Source organism: Notechis scutatus, chromosome Z (genome assembly GCF_049901735.1).
Source record: "Notechis scutatus isolate UNSWTSFEM ecotype Mainland chromosome Z, rNotScu1.2, whole genome shotgun sequence".
Taxonomy (NCBI): domain Eukaryota; kingdom Metazoa; phylum Chordata; class Lepidosauria; order Squamata; family Elapidae; genus Notechis; species Notechis scutatus.
Genome location: NC_142025.1, coordinates 2,879,868 through 2,903,410, shown reverse-complemented (window position 1 = coordinate 2,903,410; position 23,543 = coordinate 2,879,868). Strand labels below are relative to the sequence as shown.

General features: G+C 41.1%; 1 protein-coding gene across 3 annotated transcripts in view; it reads right to left on the bottom strand.

Moving 5' to 3' along the window:
• The window catches only part of OBSCN (obscurin, cytoskeletal calmodulin and titin-interacting RhoGEF), a 257,509-nt gene that overhangs the window by 208,891 nt on the left and 25,075 nt on the right, over positions 1-23,543 (bottom strand). The window contains exons 8-27 of one of the 3 annotated variants that reach the window (XM_087947096.1): positions 22,633-22,908; positions 21,589-21,870; positions 21,176-21,457; positions 20,763-21,044; positions 20,350-20,631; positions 18,861-19,142; positions 18,336-18,617; positions 16,976-17,257; positions 15,688-15,969; positions 14,872-15,096; positions 12,434-12,490; positions 12,028-12,306; positions 11,267-11,542; positions 8,722-8,997; positions 7,616-7,891; positions 6,216-6,482; positions 4,988-5,257; positions 1,998-2,264; positions 1,155-1,421; positions 224-336 (exon numbers count right to left, since the gene is read on the bottom strand). In XM_087947096.1, coding sequence (XP_087803222.1) covers positions 224-336; positions 1,155-1,421; positions 1,998-2,264; positions 4,988-5,257; positions 6,216-6,482; positions 7,616-7,891; positions 8,722-8,997; positions 11,267-11,542; positions 12,028-12,306; positions 12,434-12,490; positions 14,872-15,096; positions 15,688-15,969; positions 16,976-17,257; positions 18,336-18,617; positions 18,861-19,142; positions 20,350-20,631; positions 20,763-21,044; positions 21,176-21,457; positions 21,589-21,870; positions 22,633-22,908 — 5,105 coding nt within the window. Of the gene's footprint in view, positions 1-223; positions 337-1,154; positions 1,422-1,997; positions 2,265-4,987; positions 5,258-6,215; positions 6,483-7,615; positions 7,892-8,721; positions 8,998-11,266; positions 11,543-12,027; positions 12,307-12,433; positions 12,717-14,814; positions 15,097-15,687; positions 15,970-16,975; positions 17,258-18,335; positions 18,618-18,860; positions 19,143-20,349; positions 20,632-20,762; positions 21,045-21,175; positions 21,458-21,588; positions 21,871-22,632; positions 22,909-23,543 lie in introns of those variants that run through there. The other 2 variants (XM_087947097.1, XM_087947098.1) reach the window with 2 other exon arrangements.

Here is a 23,543-nt window from a genome sequence, read left to right as displayed (position 1 = left end):
TATTATTTTATTATTTTCTTTTATTATTTTTATTTTTATATGATGTTTTTATATTTGTGTAAGCTGCCTTGAGTCACCATGGCGAATAGGCGGCAATATAAATTTTCTAATATAAATAAATGAACTGTTGTAAGTCAAGGAGATGCAATCTTACAAGACAGAGGTTCAAGCAACTTCACTCATTGAAGTGAAGTCCACAGCTTATATTTAATAAATTCAATACCTTACGCCACTTCACTTCCACGTTGGCCCTGGAAAGTTCGCACTCGAGGGTTACGTCATCCTTGTTCTGAACTTTGAGATCTTTTAAAGGTGTGATGATTTTCACAGGGGATTCTGCCAAGGAGAAATAACATGTAAGCAATTGAAATGTTAGCCATATATCAAGATAAATTTCTTAGCCTGGTCTAGCACTGGCCAAAATAGCATCAGACACAAAGATAAATTAATATATTTTACTTGTGCATTAAGTAGAACATAGGTCTCTCCCTGATATAGGTCTTCTCTCCCTAAGTGAGAAGACACTTAGAAAAGAGAGAAAACACATTACAGCTAGTCCTCAACTAACAATAATTTGTTTAGTGGTTTTTCAAAGTTACAATGCACTGAAAAAGGAACCCGTGGCTGTTTTTTACACTTATGACTGTTGTAGCATTCCCATGCTTATGTGATCATAATTCGTGATTCAATAAGGTAACATCATCAGTGTTAGAAGGGAGGGGGTTGGGAGAAGGAAGGAGGAGGAGGAGGGGGGTCCTTGGTGCTCTCTGAACTTGGTGGTTTTCTTGCAGACATTTCATGACCCACCTAGGTAAAATCATCACAAGGGAGTGAGATTTGCTCTCATTTTATATACTAGTCACTGCCGCGTTTATGGAAGTGTCCTTGGTAGTTCCTTGTTTAGGCTGTTCTTTACTGTGTTAGTAGTTCCTGTTTGGATATTATTTACTGCTGGGTGTTAAATTCTGCTTATCTGGGAGTCACGTTAGCTTGTCAGGAGATGTGATCTTTCAGCTTTTTGACTGTCTGTTTTAAATAGTGTGTGGATGTTTATCTCTATGTGTCTGTTGATGGCTGATTTGTCTGAATGTCAGGTTTCCAAGAAATTCTCTGGCTATGGGGTTGAGGACTGCTTGTAATTTAAACGAGGTTACCTTTCACATTAAGCCTGCTGGTGGTGTGAATCCCTTCGGCCTTGAAGGAAATAAGAGCTGAATCTTCCAATGTCAGGGACGAGAGGGTCAGTGAGTGCTTCTTCCCTTGGACAGATATCTGGCAGTTGTCCTGAGACTTGAGACGGAGACCATCCTTCATCCAAACTGCTTCCACATCTTCATGGGACAGTTCCACCTCAAAAGTGACTGATTCTTTCTCATGAACATCTGTCGGTTGCAGGCCTTTGATCAGTTTGATGGGTCTCACTAGGAAATGGAACAAGATGGATGAGACACATTCAGGTCAAAAGTCTCATATATATCACTCTTCAATTGAGAGGAACATAGGATCTCCTGCTCCTCACCGTGAAGCCAACCAAATTTGCATGCCATTTGACCTCATTTGAAAACCACAGTTGTCCCCATCATCAATGCTAGAAGAGTTAGCTCTCTATCTATACTCATTCATTTATGCCTTGATTCATTCATTGATTCATTCATTCTCTATGGAATTGGTGCTTTCTAAGTTTGGCTATTTTCTCACAGATGTCTCATGACCCAACTAGGTAATATCATCAATTCTAGATCTAGCAGGAAAACCATCCAGCTCAGAGAATGCCAAGAATTTCCCAACCATGAAAATTATAAAATGGTGGAACAACTTTCCTCCTGAAATCCTGGGGTTCCACCCCTAAAGGTTTCCAAGCAAATTTGGACAACTGTTGATCTGGGATGGTCCAAGTCTTCCTGGCCTAGTCTAGAAGCTCTCCACTGTCCCCTCCAACCTTCTACAATTCTCACAAGGGTTGCATTCCTCAGAATTGGCCCCAAGAGAGGACTTACTGTCTACAGTGACCTTGGCTTGCGTCTTATCATGGAGGGTCTCGCAGGAATAAAATCCACGATCGTCACAGGATGCGCTCCTGATCACCAAGCAGTGCTTTGTTCCCTGGGCCTGGATCTCCAGATTGGCCGTTGGGTGAAGGATAGTCGCGTTCTTTGTCCACTTTACCTCTGGGGTTGGCTTAGATAGCTCAACTTCGAGGACAATCATCTGCTTCTCTTCTACAACTTTGGCCTCCAACTTCTTCACGAATAACACTGGCGCTTCTGATTATGAGAAAGACCAAAAGCATCAGATAGATCAAAACCACAACAGATACAGGTAGTCCTCAACTTAAGACCATTCGTTTATCCATCATTCCTAGTTAAAACAGCACTGAAAAAAGTGACTTAAGACCAATCCTCATACTTACAACCATCACAACTTTCCCACAGTGATTTGATCAAAATTTGGATGATTGGCAACCAGCATGTACAAGTAGTCCTGACTTCCAACCATTCATTTAATGTTCAAAATTACTATGGTAGGGAAAAAATGACTTATGAGTGTTTTTCACACTTACAACCATTGCAGCATTTTCATAGTCAGGTGATCAAAATTCAGATATTTTGGAAATGGTTTACATTTATGACAATTACAGTATCCTGCGATCAAGTGATCTGCTTTTGCGACCCTCTGCAAACAAAGTCAATGGGGAAGCCAGATTCACTTAATAACCATGTTACTAACTTAACAACTGCAGTGATTCAACTGAACAACTGTGGCAAGAAAGGTTGTAAAATGGTGCTAAAATCACTAAACAACTGTCTCACTTGGCAACAGAAATTTTGGGCTCAACTTTGGTCGTAGGTCGAGGATTACCTATTTTGATGACAGCTGCAGTGTTCCAGTATCACACGATCACCATTTTCAACCTTCCCAATAAACTTCCATCCGGCAAAGTCTATGAGGGAAGTCGGATTTGTTTAACAACCTCATGATTCACTTAATGGTCGCAGTGATTTGCTTAACATCCATGATATAAAAAAAATGCAAAAAAAAAAAACGTGCCATGATTTGCTTAACAAGTGCTTTGTTTAGCAATGAAAATCCTGGTCCCAATTTATGGTTATAAGTCAAGGACTACCTGTATTTAAAATGGAGAAAACTTTCACCCAGCATTCATATTTTCTTCAACTGGGGAAGCCTTTAAAACGTACCGTTTGTTCTACCATCTTATTCTGGGTAATAGATGGTGGTCCAACACCAAAGAATGTTTCTATCTAGCCAATCAGGATTTTAAGCTTTTCCTCACATGAAAACATACTTTGCAAGCACTATAGAGTGATCACTGTTTCTAAGATCTCATCTTGAGGCGCTAGGTTCCTACAGGTAGTCCTCAGCCTAGTATCATTATTGAACCCCAAATTCCCATTGCTAAATAGACAGACATAGAGGGATCCACCAAGCAGGTATAGATAGACCTTGACTCACAACCACAACGGAGTCCAAACTTTCTGTGGCTAAATGAGACACGGTTTTAAGTGACTTTGACCCCATCGAACAAGCTTCCTTGCCACACTCATTAAGTGAAACACTGCAGTTGTTAAGCTAGTCCACAGTTGTTAAGTGAATCTGGTTTCCCCATTGACTTGGCTTGTCAGAAGGGGATCACGTGACCCCGGGACACTGCAACTATCATAAATATGAACCAGCAAGTTCAAACCAGTGGTGATATGCTACCGGTTCGGACCAGTTCGACCAACCAGTAGTAAAAAAAAGGCTGACAATCAGCTGAGAGGAGGAAAAAAAATCCTCCTACAATCAGGTGAGAGGAAAAAGAAGAGAAAAGCGCAGGATTGGCCCTCCCATCCGCCCCTGCGCTTTTCTCTTTTTTAATCCTCTCAGCCGATTGGCCCTGCAGGTCTCAGCTGGTGTGGGGAAAGCTGCGCGCCAGCGTTAGGCAAAGCAGGCCCAACAAGCCACGCCCACTGAACTGGTGGTAAAATAATTTGAATCCCACCACTGCTTCAAACGGTCCTTAAATGAATGGTTGTAAGTGGGGGACTATCTGTATTTGCAAACAAGCCACTTCTCCCTTGTTAGACCCACCTGGCTCGCAAGGACAAGAAGGCAAGGTGTGTTGTGGGTTCCATCTATTAAGATTGTATATGTTATGTATTAGCTCTATGGAGAAACCATGAAAAAGGGCCTCCTCGGTGCTGGCCCTGTCTTTATGGAACAATATTCATCCTGAGTGATGGGGAGGTATTATGATGGGTTTTTTTAATATTATAAACTGTCCAAAGTTATCTTTGGGTGAGTTTGGTGGCCACATAATTTATAAAATAATAAAATAAAATAAAACAATTAAAATAAAAAAATAAAATAAAAACAATATAAAGTAAAATAAAATAAGTTGCAATAAATAAAAAGCAAAGTAAAATATAAAAATAAAACAAACTTAAAATAAAAAATAAAAAAACAATAAAATAAAAAAACTAAAGTAAAAATAAAATAAAGTTAAAATACAATAAAATAAAAATAAACTAAAATCAGAATAAGATAAAAAGTTAAAATACAGAAAAATAAAATATAAACTAAATATAAATAAGATGAAAAACTAAAATACAATAAAAATAAGCTGAAATCAAAATAAACAAAATAAGAGAAAAATTAAAATAAAATAAAATAAAAAGTAAAATCAAATCAAATTAAAATACAATAAAATAAAAAGTAAAATCAAATCAAATTAAAATGCAATAAATTTAAAAAATAAACTAAAATAAACTGAATAAATATTTCTGCTTCATTGACTATGCTAAAGCCTTTAATTATGTGGATCCCAACAAAAGTATTTGTTTAACAAAAGTAAAATAATAATAAAATATAAAATAAAATATAAAGTAAACAGCAGTTCAAACCAACAGAAGAGCATCCGGAAATGCGATCCCATACCTGGACGTTTCCCTCCATCCTTGATGGATACCCCCCCACTCCCCGGTCTCACCTTCCACTCGGAGGTATGCCCGGCTCTCTTCTCCTTCAGCTTCGGCGGTGACTTCCCCACTGTCCTGGACTGTCAGTTCAGTGAGGGTGAGACTATGATGGACATCCCGATGAGAAACGACATATTTCTTGCTGGCTTCAATCGGGGCGCCGCGGTGGCTCCACTTTACGGATGTGTCGCTGGGGGAGACGGTACATTCAAAAACTGCCTCTTTGCCTTCTTCTGCCACAACTTTGGAGAGGCCCTTGACAAACTTCACAACGCGAGGTGCTGAAGAATAGAGCAGGATACATATCACACAAAGGGGAAAACTGTTCTTTTGTGGATGTTTGAGGAGGGCCTCCTTAATATGATCTCTCAGCTTGCAGACTCGAATTTGTTAGAAAGTGACAAGGAGGAATTTCCAAATCAGCACACGTTGTAACTAAGAACATCATTGGTGCTAGAAGGGAGTGGGGTTTATTCTCTGTTTATGGACAAGTGGTTTGCTCTGACTTATCACTGATAGGCAAGTTATTTGTAGATAAACAGAGAAGAAACCAGAGTTCCTACTAGCACTGATGATGTTATCTAGTTTTATTTATTTGTTTGTTTGTTTGTTTGATTGATTGATTTGTCAATCACTTACAAGATACAGTTATAAGAATAAACATAGTTTTGAATACATGAGATAGATACTTATAAGAAAAATAAAAAGAAACAATAGGACAGGGACGGTAGGCCCAATTGGTGCGCTTATGCACGCCCCCCTACAGGCCTCTTAGGAAGGGAGTGAGGTCAATAGTAGACAGTCTAAGTTGGATCATGAAACGTCTACAAGAAAGATACCAAGCTCACAGAGCATCAAGGACTTATCACCTCCTCCTCCCTCCTTTTCCTCTTCCTCCTCCTCTCCTTCTCCTCCTCCACCACCGCCTGTTTCTTCTCCTCTCCACAAACCCCTCTCCCTTCTAGCTTGGTCATGAAACATCTGCAAGAAAGCAGTCAAGCTCAAAGAGCACCAAGGAACCCACAGTCCTCCTTCTCTTCCCCCTTCCCCCCCTCCTCCTCTGTCTCCTTTGCTCCTCTTCCTTCTGCCCTCCTTCTCCACCTCTTCCTTCTCTTCCTCCTTCCCCTCTTCCTCCTCCTCCCTTCCACAAACGCCCACTCCTTCTAACACTGATGTTCTCTCGTTCACAATAGCTGCTTTCTGTGGCACTACCACTTACCCCATAACATCAAAAAGTACCTGTGGGTGTGACTTGAATGGTGCATTGGTCATTCCTTGTCTCACATGAATATTCTCCCTTGTCCTCTGCTCGTAAGCTGGAGATGACCAGCACTCTCTTGGCACCAATTTCTTGCATTAGGTAGTGCTTGCTGGCTTTAAGGATTGTTCCATCCTTGCGCCACACAACCGTGCCTTCGGGCTGGCTGAGTTCACAACTCAAGCTCAAAGCTTTTCCGAGCTCAGCTTTTATGGGCTCTAGCTTTTTGGCAAACTTAACTGGTATTTCTGCAGGAGAATTGGAAGACAGAAAAAAAAATAGGTCAAAAGAAAGATCATATAGTGCGGTATTTATTTAGATTTTTTTAAAATCAAATGTCCAGTGGTATAAAATGTGCTGAACACAGAGGTTCTCTTTGTCCAATGATTTATCTGATGGATACATTTTTGGCTTAAGGAAGACGTTTTTCTAAGTTTTGAATAGTATGTAGCAGAAGAGGATATTTGTAGCTCAAGGTTGAACTGTGGGATCCAATGGTGATCTCTGAGCTGGGTTGGTTTCTTGCAGATATTTCATGATCCAAATAGGGGACATCATTAGTGCTAGAAGGATGTGGGAGGATTTTTTTGGGGGGAGGAGGAGGACTGTGGGGTCCTTGGGGCTCTCTGAGCTTGGTTAGTCTCTTGCAGACATTTCATGATCTATCTATGGAATGTGATCGAACCTCTCTCCCTTTTAGCACTGATGGTGTTAACCTAATTCATTCATGAAATATGTGCAAGAATGCAACAAGCTAAGAGAGCCCCAAGGACCCCACAGTCCTCTTCTTCCTCTCCCTCCTCCTCTCCCTCCTCCTCCTCCTCCTTCTCCATCCCCCTCCCCACAAACTCCACTCCTTTCTAGCACTGATGATGTTCCCGCAGAAATATTTGCAAGAAACCCACCCAGCTCAGAGACCACCCAAGATCCCACAGTTCAACCTCAAGCTACAAATATCCTCCTTTCTGCAAAACCAACCTCCTTCTAGCACTGATGATGTTCCTTAGTTGAGTCAGTTCCTTAGTTGAGTGCAAGAAAGCCACCAAGCTCAGAGAGCACTATAGACCCCCACAGCTCTCCTTCTTCTTCACTTCCTTTCTGCAAACCCCATTCCCTTCTAGCACCGATGGTGTTCCTATTTAGATCATGGAAACATCTGCAAGAAAGCCCCCAAGCTCAGAGAGCACCAAGGACTCCACAGAACTAGTAACTAATGGCTCACATAGCTCTTGACACCACATTATTCTGAGGCTGGAAAGAGCTTGAGATGATTTATTTCATCTTTGACTGATCTGATCTTTCTGTCTCATGTTAGTTGGCCTTGCAATCTTCACCAAATTGCTTTGACATTTCAGGATGGCCACCTCTGTTTGTCTCTCACCTTCCACCTTGAGTTGGAACTGCTGTTTCTCACTCATAGTTTCGCAGGTGTACAGACCAGCATCTTTTGTTTCGGCTGTCTTCACAATCAAGGTCCTAGCCGCCTTTTCCTTCTTGACCTCATAGTTCTTACCATCTTGGATCTCAACTCCGTCCTTGAACCATTTGACCTCAGCATCCTCAGGTGATACCATGGCGGAAAAGATGACCTCCTTGTGCTCCTGAGCAACAATGGTCTCCTCCTGAGCAGCTTTTCTTTGGAGTTTGACCTCTGGTTCTGGAAGACCAATGGGAAAATAAGTACAGGTAAGTCCTCAACTTATGATCACACTTAAGACAGGAATGCCTGTTGCTAAGCAAGGCAGTTTGTTAAGTTGGTGGTGAATCTAACCCTCTTCCCCATCAATACCTCATAGAACATAGAATGATAATAATAGAATTGGAAGGGACCTTGGAGACTTCTAGTCCAACCCTCTGTTCAAGCAAGAGACCCGATACCATCCTGGGCAAACGGCTGTGCAATCCCTTCTTGAAAACCTGCAGGGGTGGAGCACCCAGAGGCTATGGAAAGTTGTTCCTCTATTAATTGTTCTCACCGTTTGGAAATTTCTCCAGAGTTCCAGGTTGCTTCTGTCTTTGGTTAGTTTCCATCCATTGCTTCTTGCTCTGCCTTCTAGTGCTTTGGAGAACAGGTTGAACCCCCCCCCTCCTTTGTGGCAGCCCCTCAAATATTGGAAGGCTGCTATCGTGTCATCCCTAGTCCTTCTCTTTGATTGGTTAGACATACAGGTTATCCTCGACTTACAACCATTCACTTAGTGATCATTAAAAGTTACAACATCATCACAGAAAAAAGTGACTTATGACTGTTTTTCACATGCCCTTTGCAGCATCCCTATGGTCACATGATCAAATTCAGATGCTTGGCAATTCACTTAACAAATATCTCACTTAACAACATAAATTTTGGGTTCAATTGTGGTCGTGTGTGTAGGATTACCTGTACTATCCTCTCACATGATCTTCCTCAATTGAAAGAAACCTGGGACTACACTGGTCTTTTTAGAAGCTGCAACACATTATTAGAAAAGGAGAAGAGAAACTCACCTGTTGCTTCCACCTTGAAAGTCACTTTCTGGCCACCTGCTTCACAGGTATACTCTCCAACGTCCTTCATTGCCACTTGCTCCAGACACAGTTTACGAGTGGTTCCATCTGATTCCATCTTGATGTGTCTGCTGATGGGGATGCGTTGTCCATCTTTGTACCATTCCACCTGAGTGTCCGAAGTGGCCACCTGGCAGGTCAAAATGGCATTCTCCTTCAGGACTGTCCTGACCTCCTTCTTCATTTTGTCCTTATTTGTAAAGACTTCAGGAGCTTCTGTGATGAGGAAGAAAAAAGAGATGTTGGCGACTTGCACCACAAGAATCAAATTTTAATCTCTTTATCTTATTTCAATCTCTACCTACTTATATATTCCTTCATCATCTCATCCTTCCATCCTTCTCTCTCTCTCTTTCTCTCTCAAATCTGTCCATACATCATATTCGTTCATCTCTATGTCTATGTGTCTTTCTGTCTGTTTCATCTTTCTATGTTTCTAAATGTCTGCCTGCCTGCCTGACTGCCTGCCTATCTGTCTGGGCGTCCACTCACCCACCCGCCCATCCATCCATCCATCCATCCATCCATCCATCCATCCATCTATCTACACTGCTCAAAAAAATAAAGGGAACACAAAAATAAGACATCCTAGATCTGAATGAATGAAATATTCTTATTAAATACTTTGTTCATTACATAGTTGAATGTGCTGACAACAAAATCACACAAAAATTATCAATGGAAATCAAATTTAGCAACCCATGGAGGTCTGGATTTGGAGTTACACTCAAAATTAAAGTGGAAAAAAACACTACAGGCTGATCCAACTTTGATGTAATGTCCTTAAAACAAGTCAAAATGAGGCTCAGTAGTGTATGTGGCCTCCACTTGCCTGTATGACCTCCCTACAACGCCTGGGCATGCTCCTGATGAGGTGGCAGATGGTCTCCTGAGGGATCTCCTCCCACACCTGGACTAAAGCATCCCCCAACTCCTGGACAGTCTGTGGTGCAACGTGGCGTTGGTGGATGGAGCGAGACATGATGTCCCAGATGTGCTCAATTGGATTCAGGTCTGAGGAACGGGCGGGCCAGTCCATAGCATCAATGCCTTCGTCTTGCAGGAACTGCTGACACACTCCAGCCAATGAGGTCTAGCATTGTCGTGCATTAGGAGGAACCCAGGGCCAACCGCACCAGCATATGGTCTCACAAGGGGTCTGAGGATCTCATCTCAGTACCTAATGGCAGTCAGGCTACCTCTGGCGAGCATATGGAGGGGCTGTGTGGCCTCCTAAAGAAATGCCACCCTACACCATTACTGACCTACTGCCAAACCAGTCATGCTGGAGGATGTTGCAAGCAGCAGAACGTTCTCCACGGCGTCTCCAGACCCTGTCACATCTGTCACATGTGCTCAGTGTGAACCTGCTTTCATCTGTGAAGAGCCCAGGGCACCAGTGGCCAATTTGCCAATCTTGGTGTTCTCTGGCAAATGCCAAACGTCCTGCACGGTGTTGGGCTGTAAGCACAACCCCCACCTGTGGACGTCGGGCCCTCATACCACCCTCATGGAGTCTGTTTCTGACCATTTGAGCAGCCACATGCACATTTGTGGCCTGCTGGAGGTCATTTTGCAGGGCTCTGGCAGGGCTCCTCCTGTCCCTCCTTGCACAAAGGCAGAGGTAGCAGTCCTGATGTTGGGTTGTTGCCCTCCTATGCCTCCTCCACATCTCCTGATGTACTGGCCTGTCTCCTGGTAGCGCTTCCATGCTCTGGACACTACGCTGACAGACACAGCAAACCTTCTTGCCACAGCTCACATTGATCTGCCATCCTGGATGAGCTGCATTACCTGAGCCACTTGTGTGGGTTGTAGACTCCGTCTCATGCTACCACTAGAGTGAAAGCACCGCCAGCTTTCAAAAGTGACCAAACCATCAGCCAGAAAGCATAGGAACTGAGAAGTGGTCTGTGGTTACCACCTGCAGAACCACTCCTTTATTGGGGATGTCTTGCTTAACAGTCTATGCTTTCCACCTGTTGTCTATTCCATTTGCACAACAGCATGTGAAATTGATTGTCAATCAGTGTTGCTACCTAAGTGGACAGTTTGATTTCACAGAAGTGTGATTGACTTGGAGTTACATTGTGTTGTTTAAGTGTTCCCTTTATTTTTTGAGCAGTGTAGTTTGTCTATATCCATCCATCCAACTATCATCTATACCTATCTATCATCTATTTATCATCTCCCTGTCTCTCTCTTCCCCCTTTTCTCTCTGATTCAATATCCATACTTTTGTCAACTTAAGTGTTAAAGTCTGTAACCCACTCAAAAACTTCATAATTGCTTCTACATAATTTTCACCCCACTCACCTGGGTTAGAGAGAGGGAGAAAGGTTTCAAGAATGCCCAAATAGCACCCGAAGATTATCACTTGAATGCCCAAATAGCACCCGAAGACCACAAGAAGATTCAGCCTTCCTGGTTGAACAAACTTTATGATATTGACTCATTCTATATGGAGCAAAATTGTTATTCTCACCTTCAACAACAACTTTGTAAGTCAACTTCTGTTTTCCAGCTTCACAAGTGTATTCACCTTCATCTCTCTTCTCCACCTGTTGGACAACCAGACGCCGGGATCTGCCTTCGGCTTCTATCTTGAATTTCTGGCTGGAGGGGATCAATTTCCCATCCTTGAACCACTTGACATCTGTCTTGGCCTGGGCCACCTCACAGCTGAGAGAGATGGTCTCTGTAGCCACAACCTTGAGGTCCTTCTCGAACATCTCCTTGTTGGCAAACATCTCCTCAGCTTCTGGACCATGATCATAGCAGGGTTTAAAAAGCAAACAAAGAAAAAAGCAATAATTACTAAATACAGGGCTGTTCTTCTGTAGAATTAGGGTCTTTTGCTAATTTTGTTTAACTCATTTTTTCATTAGATTTTTAGCTACCTGGAATTCTTTACTAAAAGAAATATAATAGGAGCTGATTCTCTGTTTTTAGAAAGCATAGAATAATGCAATCGAAATCTTTGAGCTATTTCAAATTCATAATGTGTTCCAAAAAAAGTATAATTGTCACAATCAATATATCTATATTTATATCTATTATCATATATCTATCACTCTATCTATCACTCTATCACTCTATCACTCTATCTATCTATCTATCTATCTATCTATCTATCTATCTATCTATCTATCTATCTATCTATCTTTGTCAACATACAAAGAATCTATCCTGTTTATATCCTGCAATATAACTAAAAATAAAGAAAAAGGCTATGTATTTTGTTACCTGCTATGGTGACATTGAAGATGAGCTTCTGGCCACCAGCTTCACAGGTGTATTCACCTTCATCTTTCTTCTCCACCTGTTGAACAACCAGGCGCCGGGATCTGCCTTCTGCTTCTACCTTGAATTTCTTGTTGGAGGTGATCAATTTCCCATTCTTGAACCATTTGACTTCTGTCTTGACATGGGTCACCTCACAGCTGAGGGAGATGGTCTCTGAAGCCACAGCCTTGATGTCCTTCTGGACCTTCTCCTTGTTGGTAAACATCTCAGCGTCTCTATCTAACGGTGGAAAGAATGGAGAATGCTTCTTAATTCACTTTCTGTTCAGGACATTTTGACAGACAGACAGACAGACAGACAGACCGACAGACAGACAGATTGTATATGTAATATAAAGGCATTTTACCTGCAACTGTGATTTTGAAAGTTAGTTTCTGGCCATCAGCTTCACAGGTGTATTCACCTGCATCTTTCTTTCTCCACCTGTTGCACAATGAGACAACGGGATCCACCTTGTGCTTCTACTTTGAATTTCTTGCTCATGGTGATCAGTTTTCCATCCTTGAACCATTTCACTTCTGCCTTGGCCTGGGCCACTTCACAGCTGAGAGAGACATCCTCTGAAGCTACAACCTTGATGTCCTTCTGGACCTTTTCTTTGTTGACAAACGCCTCTTTAACTTTTTCATCTTAGAAGTGGGAATAGAGAACAAGACACATTTAACACTTGAAGTAATGAGTTTTAAAAAGGAGCTGTCATCTATACATTCATGCTCCATAAAATATGGTCATCCTCATATCTTGGTCATCCTCATTAAGTGACAATCACCTATATATGAGCTCACAGTGTTTTACAGCTGCCAAAAAAGCCAACACAGTCCTAAGCTGCATTAATAGAGGGATAGAATCAACATAACGTGAAGTGTTAATGCCATTCCAGTTTTGGTTGCCACGATATAAAAAAGATGTTGAGCCTCTGAAAAGAGTGCAAAGAAAAGCAACAACATTTATTAGCAGGCTGAGGCTAAAACATATGAAGAAAGGTGGCAGGAATTGGGTATGTCTAGTTTAATGTAAAGGAGGACTAGGTGTAATATAATAGCCGTCTTCTAATATCTGAGGATTGCCACAAAGAAGAGGGGCTCTACCTATTCTCCAAAGCATCTAAAGGCAGGACAAGAAGCAATGAATGGAAACTAATCAAGGAAAGAAGCAACCTGGAATTTAAGGAGAAATTTCCTGACAGTGAGAACACTGAAATAGACAGTGAGAGCTGAAGAAGCTTCTTGGGTGAGAAGCAAAATGTCTTCAAAGAAAAGAAAAACCAGAAAGTCTGGCTGCCTCTTGAAAAAGCACCTTTGGGACAATCCTGACGTGGATGACTGAGAATCTCCATGGCTAGTACAACAATTAATCAGTGGAACGGCTTCCCTCCAGAAGTTGTGGGACTTTTTAAGAAGAGATTGGAGAACCATTTATTTGAAATAGTACAGGGTTTCCTGCTTGAGCAAGGGCTTGGACCTCCAAGTTCCTTTCCAATCCTGTTATTATGTTATCCTCCATATGGCTGTTCTTTTCTTGCCAAACTCATCCTGAAGTTCTCAGCCAAATCAACCCTAAAATGTCTCAAGATAACTATTTTGGCTACTATGGGTAGCAATGTTTGGACCTCGAACCTGGGTTGCTGGTTTTCCAGCATCACTTTGGTACCACTTTGGTGGAAAAGTAACAACACTCCATGATGCCATGCTGGCCAGATGACCACAGAAAATCTTCAGACAGCACTGGCTCAATGGCCTTGAAACAGAGATGAGCAGAGTAAAATCCATAGAGACTGTTTTACCTTTATATCAGTAATTGCATGACTTCTGTAGATGCTTATATACTAAATAAATAAATAAATCTAGGGCTAGCATAAATAATTACTTCCAAAACAGTCATGACTGAAGCATTTGGAAATGAAATACCTAAATATACTATAATTAATTCTAAAAGTATGAAAAATGTGGAGTCCTTGTTGCTCTTTCTGCAGATGTTCCATGACCCAGCTAGGGATCATCATCAGTGCAAGAAGGGAGTGGGGTTGGCTCCTTGTTTATATACAGTAGTGTATACGGAGTGTGTATGGTTTTTCTCTTTGGTTAGAGTATTATTTTTTGATTGATCATTTGTCTGGTGTTAATCCTTGCTTATCTGGATGCCAGGTGCTGGAGAGGATGCATTCTGGTTTTTTTGCTTCCTTCTTAGTTTTTCTATTGTCTTTTTTGAAAAGTGTGTAAATGTTGTTTATCTCTATGTATCCACTGATACATAGACATGATTAGGACAGATTAAGTTACTTAGTCGGGCAATGAAACATCTTCAAGAAAACCACCAAGCTCAGAGAGTGTCAGTTCAACCCTGACCTACAAAAATTCTTCTCAGATCTGCCTCAGCTTGATTATTCTTAGTAAGAACAATCCTTAACTCCATTTATTACTAAAGGCCAAGTGAACTACAGTAAATGCATAGCCAGAACTGCAACTCGTGCGCCAAAATACCCAAGTCTAACTTTTCTTTCCTTTTGTTGCCTCCCATCACGGGCTTCCCATGTCTAATCAAGTTCAAATAAGATGTTTCAGAACAGTCACTTCTGAATGATAGGTTTGGTATGCAGTTGTGTACAGTTCCCAGCTGATTGACCTTGAAGTTTCTCCTCCTTCCCATCTAGCTCCCACCTTGAGTTCATGCAAGTTTGAGGTGGCAGCTGACAATTCTCTTCTATTAGCATGCAAAATCTTTTCCTACCTGCAACCGTGACTTTGAAGTTCAGCTTCTGGCCATTGGCTTCACAGGTATATTCACCTGCATCTTTCTTCTCCACCTGTTGTACAATTAGATGCCGGGATCTGCCATCTGTTTCTACCTTGAATTTCTTGCTGGCAGTGATCAGTTTCCCATCCTTGAACCACTTGACATCCGTTTTGGCCTGGGCCACCTCACAGCTGTGAGAGACAGTCTCTGAAGGAACAGTCTGGATGTGCTTCTGAATCTTTTCCTTGTTGGCAAACATCTCCTCAGCGTCTCTATCTGGTAGTGAAAAGATAATCAAGATATGTTCATTCATTTCTCTTAATGACTAAAATCATGAACATCAGAAGGTGCAAATCCCTTCTATTCATTCCACACATCGTCCCATCATGGACCCTTGGTGTTCTCTGAGTTTGGTGGTTTTCTTGCAAACATTTCATTATCCAATTACATAACACCATCAGGGCTAGAGGGCCTGGAGTTTGGCTTTATCTGTCAGTTTTGGTGTGAGATATGTTTTCTCCTTCATAGTTCCTTCATTAAAATATTGTTTTCAAGGAATCAAGGTATAGTTTAGCTACAATTCAGTTTATTCAGCTATATTTATTATTTCTTTTCGGGTCCAACACTGATTAAATTTTGCTGCTGGGTTCAACTTCTGCTAGATTCCCAGCTACATATACTATGCATAATAGATCTATAGCACTCTGCTGTTTAAAACTCATTTTAGAAACAAATCTTTGCATTGACCTAACTTTAAGCTGATTTCTTAGAGCTTAAAGGAACAACCAGCAAAAAAAAAAGGAATTTTTTGCCACCTTTATCTTCATGCTTAGAAAGATGTAAAGGAAAATAGAACGGTGTTCCCACCTGTAACTGCAACTTTGAAAATGAGCTTCTGGCCACCAGCTTCACAGGTGTATTCGCCGCCATCCTTCTTCTCCACTTGTTGAACAATCAGACGCCGGGATCTCCCTTCAGCTTCCACCTTGAATTTCTTGCTGGAGGTGATCAATTTCCCATCCTTGAACCACTTGACATCTGCCTTGGCCTGGCCCACCTCACAGCTGAGGGAGACATCCTCTGAAGCCACAGCCTTGAAGTCCTTCTGGACTTTCTCCTTGTTGGTAAACATCTGCTCAGTTTCTCTATCTAATGGTTGAAGGAATGGAGAAAGCTTCTTAATTCACTTTCACTTTAAGACATTTTGTTATATTTCTTTACATCTAAAATTCTGAGCTTCAAGAAATTCTGAGCATCTAATATATGTCATCCTATACCTAGATGTTTGCCTAATTGGAAAAACACCATTTCAGTTTCCCAATCTTGACAAAAAATTACTTTTAAAGGTAAAAAAAATCATATCTAATTATTGCTCCAAGTATCCTTCTTTAGTCTAACATTGAGGTCTTCTGGATCTTCTGCTTGTTGACCAACTACTTGAGCATGATATAGAAAACATGGCAAAGCCATCAAAAAATTTAAAGTAGGATTTGGAAGTTAACAGAATCCTTATTCAACTTTTGTTCTAATGATTATAGGGCTATTTGACACTGATGACCTTTGTCCAATTTCTGACCAGTTGTCCACTTACATGCACTAGGAAGAATAAAACAAAAATAGAGGTAGTCCTTAACTTACACCCACACTTGAGCCCAAAATTTCTGTTGCTCAGTGAGACAGTTAAATGATTTTTCTCATTTTACAACCTTTTTTGCACAGTTATTAAGTGAATCATTGCCCTTGTAAAGTTAGTAACATGGTTGTTAAGTGATTCTGGCTTCCCCATTGACTTTGCTGTCCAAAGGTTGCAAAGGTGATCACATGACTCTGGGACACTGCAACAATATTAATCAGTTGCCAAGCATCTGAATTTTGATCGTGTGATCATGGGGATGCCACAATGTAAAAGCAGTCATAAGTGACTTTTTTCACTGCCGTTGTAACTTTAAATGAACTGTTGTGAGTCAAGGACTACCTGTATATCTACCTGCAGAAGGAAAAAAAAACTGTTTGCAGAAACACACATTCATTTGGACACAAGTTGAGGATTCTCTATCAGTGCTCTCCTGAATGATCAATAAAAAATAATATTGGTTTAGTCACTTTTATCTTTATACATGAGATGAACGTATGGAAGAAAGTGAAGTGTTCCTACCTACAACTGCAACTTTGAAGTTCAGCTTCTGGCCACCAGCTTCACAGGTGTATTCACCACCATCTTTCTTTTCCACCTGTTGTACAATCAGATGCCGGGATCTACCTTCTGCTTCCACCTTAAATTTCTTGCTGGAGGTGATCAATTTCCCATCCTTGAACCACTTGACATCTGTCTTGGCCTGGGCCACCTCACAACTGAGAGAGACATTCTCTGAAGCTACAACCTTGATATCCTTCTGGATCTTCTCCTTGTTGACAAAAATCTCCTCAGCTTCTCTATCTAATAGTGAAAGGAAGGTTCAAATCATCTTAATTCACTTTCTCCTTAGGATATTTTGACATTTTCCTTTACAAGCTAAAATTCTGAGCTTCAAGAAGGTCCAAGCTACATATTCTATGCCATCCTACATCTAGGTGTTTTCCTCATTGGCAAGTACCACCTCAGTTTCCAGATCTTGACCAAGATCAAGCAAAAAAAAATACTTTTAAAGGTTAAAAAAAATCAATATTTAGGATTTAAGGAACCTGTTTTTTGTCTAGCCCTGATGTCTTTCTGAACCTTCTCCTTCTTGACAAACATTTCAATTCCTCTGGAAGGAGAGGATAACATGCCTTCATTCACTTTTTAAGGCTATTTTATCATTTCCCTAATTGCCAATGTGATGAATATCAGGAAAATCCATACTGGATAGTCTACCCAGATAGTCCTTGACTTATTATCACAATTGAGCCCAAAATTTCCATTGCTAACCAGGACAGATTCTGAGTGAATTTGGCCCCATTTTATGACCATTCTTGCCATGGTAGTGAATCGTGGCAGTTATTAAGTTAGTAACATGGTTGTTAAGCAATTCTGACCTCCCCATTGACTTTACTTATCAGAAGATCGCAAAAGAGGATCATGTGAACCCCCACTCACCCCTGGATACTGCAACCATCAAAAATATTAGTCTGTTGCTGAGCTTCTGAATTTTGATCATGTGAGCATGGGGATGCTGCGATGGCTATGTGAAAAACAATTGTAATTCACCTTTTTCAGTGCCGGTGTTTCAACTGTCACTAATGTGATCACCATTTCTACCTTCTCAGCTGGCTTCTGATGAGGAAAGTTAAACAGAGAAACTGGATTCATTTAACAACCACGTTGATCTGCTTAAGAATGGCGGCAAAAATGTAAAATTGGACATGGCTCATTTAACAACCCCCTTAGAAATGGAAATTCTAGTTCAAATGGTGGTCATAACTCAAGGACTACCGTTCCAATGGAGCCTCTGGAGGATGATCAACTAAAAAAGTATTATTAGGTCTGTTTGATCTTTCTATATCAGAAGATGTAAAAAATATATAAGTGTTTGTACCTGCAACCGTGATTTTGAAGGTGAGCTTCTGGCTATCAGCTTCACAGGTATATTCACCTCCATCCTTCTCCTCCACCTGTTGGACAACCAGACACCGGGATCTGCCTTCAGCTTCCACCTTGAATTTCTTGCTAGAGGTGATCAGTTTTCCATCCTTGAACCATTTGACTTCTGTCTTGGCCTGGGCTACCTCGCAGCTGAGGGAGACATTCTCTGAAGCTACAACCTTGATGTCCTTCTGGACCTTCTCCTTGTTGACAAACACTTCTATAGCTTCTCTGTCTAATAGAAGAAGGAATTGACAAAGCACTTCCTTTTTAGGTTAATTTGGCAGTTTCCTTTTCAGCTAAAGTTCTAAGCTACAAGAATATCCAACTATACAGTAGTCATTTTAAATTACAGTGGCTGAAATCAATAATAAAAAACCTTCCTTGATATAGTTTTGCAACCCAAAAAAACTACGTTTGTTAATGTAGTGACACCCTGATTACATTTGTATCCAGAAACAGGCTAAGACAATTCTACCTGCAACTGTGACTTTGAATGTGAGCTTCTGGCCACCAGCTTCACAGGTGTATTCGCCGCCATCCTTCTTCTCCACCTGTTGAACAATCAGACGCCGAGATCTGCCTTCTGTTTCCACCTTGAATTTCTTGCTGGAGGTGATCAGTTTTCCATCCTTGAACCATTTGACTTCTGTCTTGGCCTGGGCCACCTCGCAGCTGAGGGAGACATCCTCTGAAGCCACAGCCTTGAAGTCCTTCTGGACCTTCCCCTTGTTGACAAACATCTCCTGAACTTCTTTATCTGGTGAGGGAAGGAAAGAGGCAGAAATGTTCGTTAACTGCTTCTTTCTGGTGGCAGTTGGTAGTTTCCATTAACTACTAAACATATGTTCTTCAGAAACACTCAAAGATGTATCCTACAAAACGCACATCTCAATCTTCTCTTAGTTGGCACCAAGAACCCCAGCCCTCCTCCTCCTCTGCCTACTTCTTCTCCTCCTCCTCTTCTCTGCAAACACCACTCCTTTCTAGCACTGATAGTGTTACCTAGTTGGATCATGAAACATTTGCAAGAAAACAACCAAGCTCCCCACAGTTCTCCTCCCCCCAAACCTCCCTCTGATAATGATATAACCTCAATATCTGGACTGTGGTCCCATCCCATCTCAGGTGAAACATGTCTAACCCCTAAGAACGGTTATTTATAATGAATGGTTGCTCTAATTAAGTGTGGCTTTCTTGAACCTCAATGTATTTTCTCTTGAGTAACCAACCATCCATGATTTGAAGTTAGCTGGACTATTTTTCTAGAAAAATGAATCTTATTGTCTCATTCCAGGAAGTAGGAAACAAGCAGATCTGAATCTGAATCATTTCAAGTATGTTGGCCAGATCCAGGAAGGAATGTTTGGTGGATTTGCCAAAATATTGAATGATTGATTTAATTATTTATTTATTAAGAAACTTTACATAGCCTACCACTCATGTTGACTGGATGGTTTACAAAGATGAAATCCTGATAAATCCTGAAATCAATAGACACCCACAATCAGACCAACCACTTGACGGATTCCATATCACCATGGGGTTCCAGGGCCCATTGCCCAAACCATGTCTTAAATGTCTTTCAGAAGACTCTAAAGGTGATGGCCAATCTTATCTCTGCAAGTTGATGTTTCACAGGAAGGAAGCCACCACGGAGAAGGCTTCTTGGTCCTACCAAATGGGCCTCCTTAAGAGAGAGGACTTATACTTTCCCCTGCCTCCCTGCTCTGGTGGTCAGGTAGATGTCACTGGGAAAAGATATCTGGTCCTTCAGATAACCTGGCTTTAAGCCATATAGGCTTTGAAGGTGACAACTAGCACCTTGAATTGGACCCAGAAGCAAATATATTTGTGATAGATCAAAGCATCAAAATATCTATTAATTTTTGTCAACCTAGGTAGATTTGCTACTTATATCTGGAAATATAATGATGAAGGAAAAGACTGAGGGATTTTTTTCCTACCTGTTACAGTTACTTGGAATTTCAGCATCTGACCATCTGCTTCACAGGTGTATTCACCTGCATCTTTCTTCTCCGCCTGCTGGACAACCAGATGATGAGATCTATCTTCTGCTTCTACTTTGAATTTTTTGTTGGAGGTGATCAATTTTCCATCCTTGAACCATTTAACTTCTGTCTTGGCCTGGGCCACCTCACAGCTGAGAGAAATGTTCTCTGAAGCTACAACTCTGATGTCTTTCTGGACCTTCTCCTTGTTGACAAAAACTTCCTTAATTTTTTCATCTAGCCATAGAAGCAGAAGACAAAACACATTTATTCACATTAGAGCTTCTGAGTGCTCTTCTTAACAACCAACCAAAAATTGATTGATTTGACCACTTCTAACTCTATGGAAGATATAAAGGTAGTTGTACCTGTAACCGTGACTTTGAAAGTGAGTTTCTGGCCATCAGCTTCGCAGGTATATACACCTGCATCTTTCTTCTCCACCTGCTGAACAACCAGACAACGAGATCCACCTTGTTCTTCTATTTTGAACTTCTTGGTGTCAGTGATCAGCTTTCCATCTTTGTACCACTTGGCATCTGTGTTGCTCTGGGCCACCTCACAGCTGAGAGAGACATTCTCTGAAGCCGCAGTCTTGATGTCTTTCTGGACCTTCTCCTTGTTGACAAAGACTTCCTTAATTTTTTCATCTAGGAGTAGGAGCAGAAAACAACCCACATTTATTTATGTTAGAGCTTCAGAGTCCTTTTCTTAAAAATCAACTAAAAATGGATCGATTTGACCACTTTTAACTCTATGGAAGATATAAAGGTAGTTGTACCTGCAACTGTGACTTTGAAGGTGAGCTTCTGGCTATCAGCTTCACAGGTATATTCACCTGCATCTTTCTTCTCCACCTGTTGAACAATCAGACAGCGGGATGCACCTTGTTCTTCTATTTTGAACTTCTTGGTGTCAGTGATCAGCTTTCCATCTTTGTACCACTTAACATCTGTCTTGGTCTGGGCCACCTCACAGCTGAGAGAGACGTTCTCTGAAGTCACAGTCTTGATGTCTTTCTGGACCTTCTCCTTGTTGACAAAGACTTCCTTAATTTTTTCATCTAGGAGTAGGAGCAGAAAACAACCCACATTTATTTATGTTAGAGCTTCAGAGTCCTCTTCTTAAAAATCAACTAAAAATGGATCAATTTGACCACTTTTAACTCTATGGAAGATATAAAGGTAGTTGTACCTGCAACCGTGACTTTGAAGGTGAGCTTCTGGCCATCAGCTTCACAGGTATATTCACCTGCATCTTTCTTCTCCACCTGTTGAACAATTAGACAACGGGATGCACCTTGTTCTTCTATTTTGAACTTCTTGGTGTCAGTGATCAGCTTTCCATCTTTGTACCACTTAACATCTGTCTTGGTCTGAGCCACCTCACAGCTGAGAGAGACGTTCTCTGAAGCCACAGCCTTGATGTCCTTCTGGACCTTCTTCTGGTTGACAAATATTTCCTCAACTTCTCTATCTAACAGTGGAAGGAATGAACAAAACATCTTAATTAACTTTCTTTTTAGGACATTTGATCATTTTTATTTAAAACTAAAGTTCTGAGCTTTAAGAAGGTCCAACTGACAGATTATATACCAACTAAGATAGGTCATCCTACATCTAGATGTTTGCCTCTTTGGCACACACCACCCTGGCTTCTGATTGTTGATCAAAACAACATCTAAAATCACAAAATTTAGAAAAATCCAAACAAGGTAATTTTTATTTCCTAGGGTCTGTACTTGTAAGATACAGCCATCTGTATTTTTGTCATCTTGTTGAAGCTCTCCTTAACATCTGAATAACTGTACAGGTAGTCCTCAACTTATGACCAGAACTGAGCCCAACATTTCTGTTGCTAACTGAAACAGTTTAAGTGAATTTTGTCCCACTTTATGATCTTTCTTGCCACAGTTGTTAAGTGAATCACTGCAGTTGTTAAGTTACGCACCCAATTGTTAAATGAACCTGACTTCCCCATTGACTTTGCTTGTCAGGAGGTCGCAAAAGGGGATCATCTGACCCCAGACACTGCAACTGTCATAAATACATGCCAATTACCAAGCATCTGAATGTTGATCACATAACCATGGAGATACTGTGACAGTTGCAAGTATCAAAAATGGTCATAAGTTTCTTTTTTTAAGTAATGTTGCAACTTTGAATGGTCACTGAATGGACTGTTGTATGTCAAGGACTACCTATATTAACAGTACCACAGGAAAATTAAGATTTTTACCTGTTACAATCACTTTGAAGGCCAGTTTCTGGCCATCTGCTTCACAGGTGTATTGACCTCCATCCTTCCTATCAGCTTGTCGGATAATCAGCCAGCGAGATTTCCCTTCTGTTTCAATCTTGAATTTCTTGCTGGGGGTGATGAGTTTCCCATCCTTGAACCATCTCGCTTCAATCGTGGGCTGTGCCACTTCACAGCTGAGAAAGGCATTTTCTGAGAGAATAGCTCTGATTTCTTTCTGGACTTTCTCCTTGTCGAAAAAGACCTCTGTAGGCTCTGGGGTGAAGAACAACAGAAAATCAGAGTTGGAAGGGACCCTGGAGTTCTTCCAGTCCTGCTCAAGAAGAGATAAATCACATGAGTATTTCAATAAAGACTCAGCTATATGCATGTATGTATCTATGTATGTTTGTATGCACCGATATTCATCCATCCATCCATCCATCCATCCATTCGTGTTCTGCCTTTATTCTTTTTACAAATAACTTATGGCAGTGAACACGTCCAACACACCTTCCTCCTCCTATTTTCCCCACGACAACAACCATGTGGCATGGGGTGGGCTGAGAAAAAGGGATTGACTCAAGTCACCCAGCTGGCCTAAAGCAGGACTAGAACCCATAATCTCCTGGTGATTGGCCCAAAGTAACCTATCTGACTTTCATGGCTAAGGTGGGACTTGAATTCACAGTCTCTCGCTTTCTAGCCCTGTGTGTTAACCACTAGACCAGTTTTCTCTTATCCATTTTCTTTTCTTGATTTTATCCCTCTTGGAAGTCTCAGTTGACATTCTGCCCTAAAATGCAATTCTTACAAATTGTGGGGTGTTGGTCAGGGAAGTGTGAAGTTTTGACTGATAGAGATAGAGATCTGCAGGTTGTTTCAGCTAATAATACAGCTCAAAATTCCTT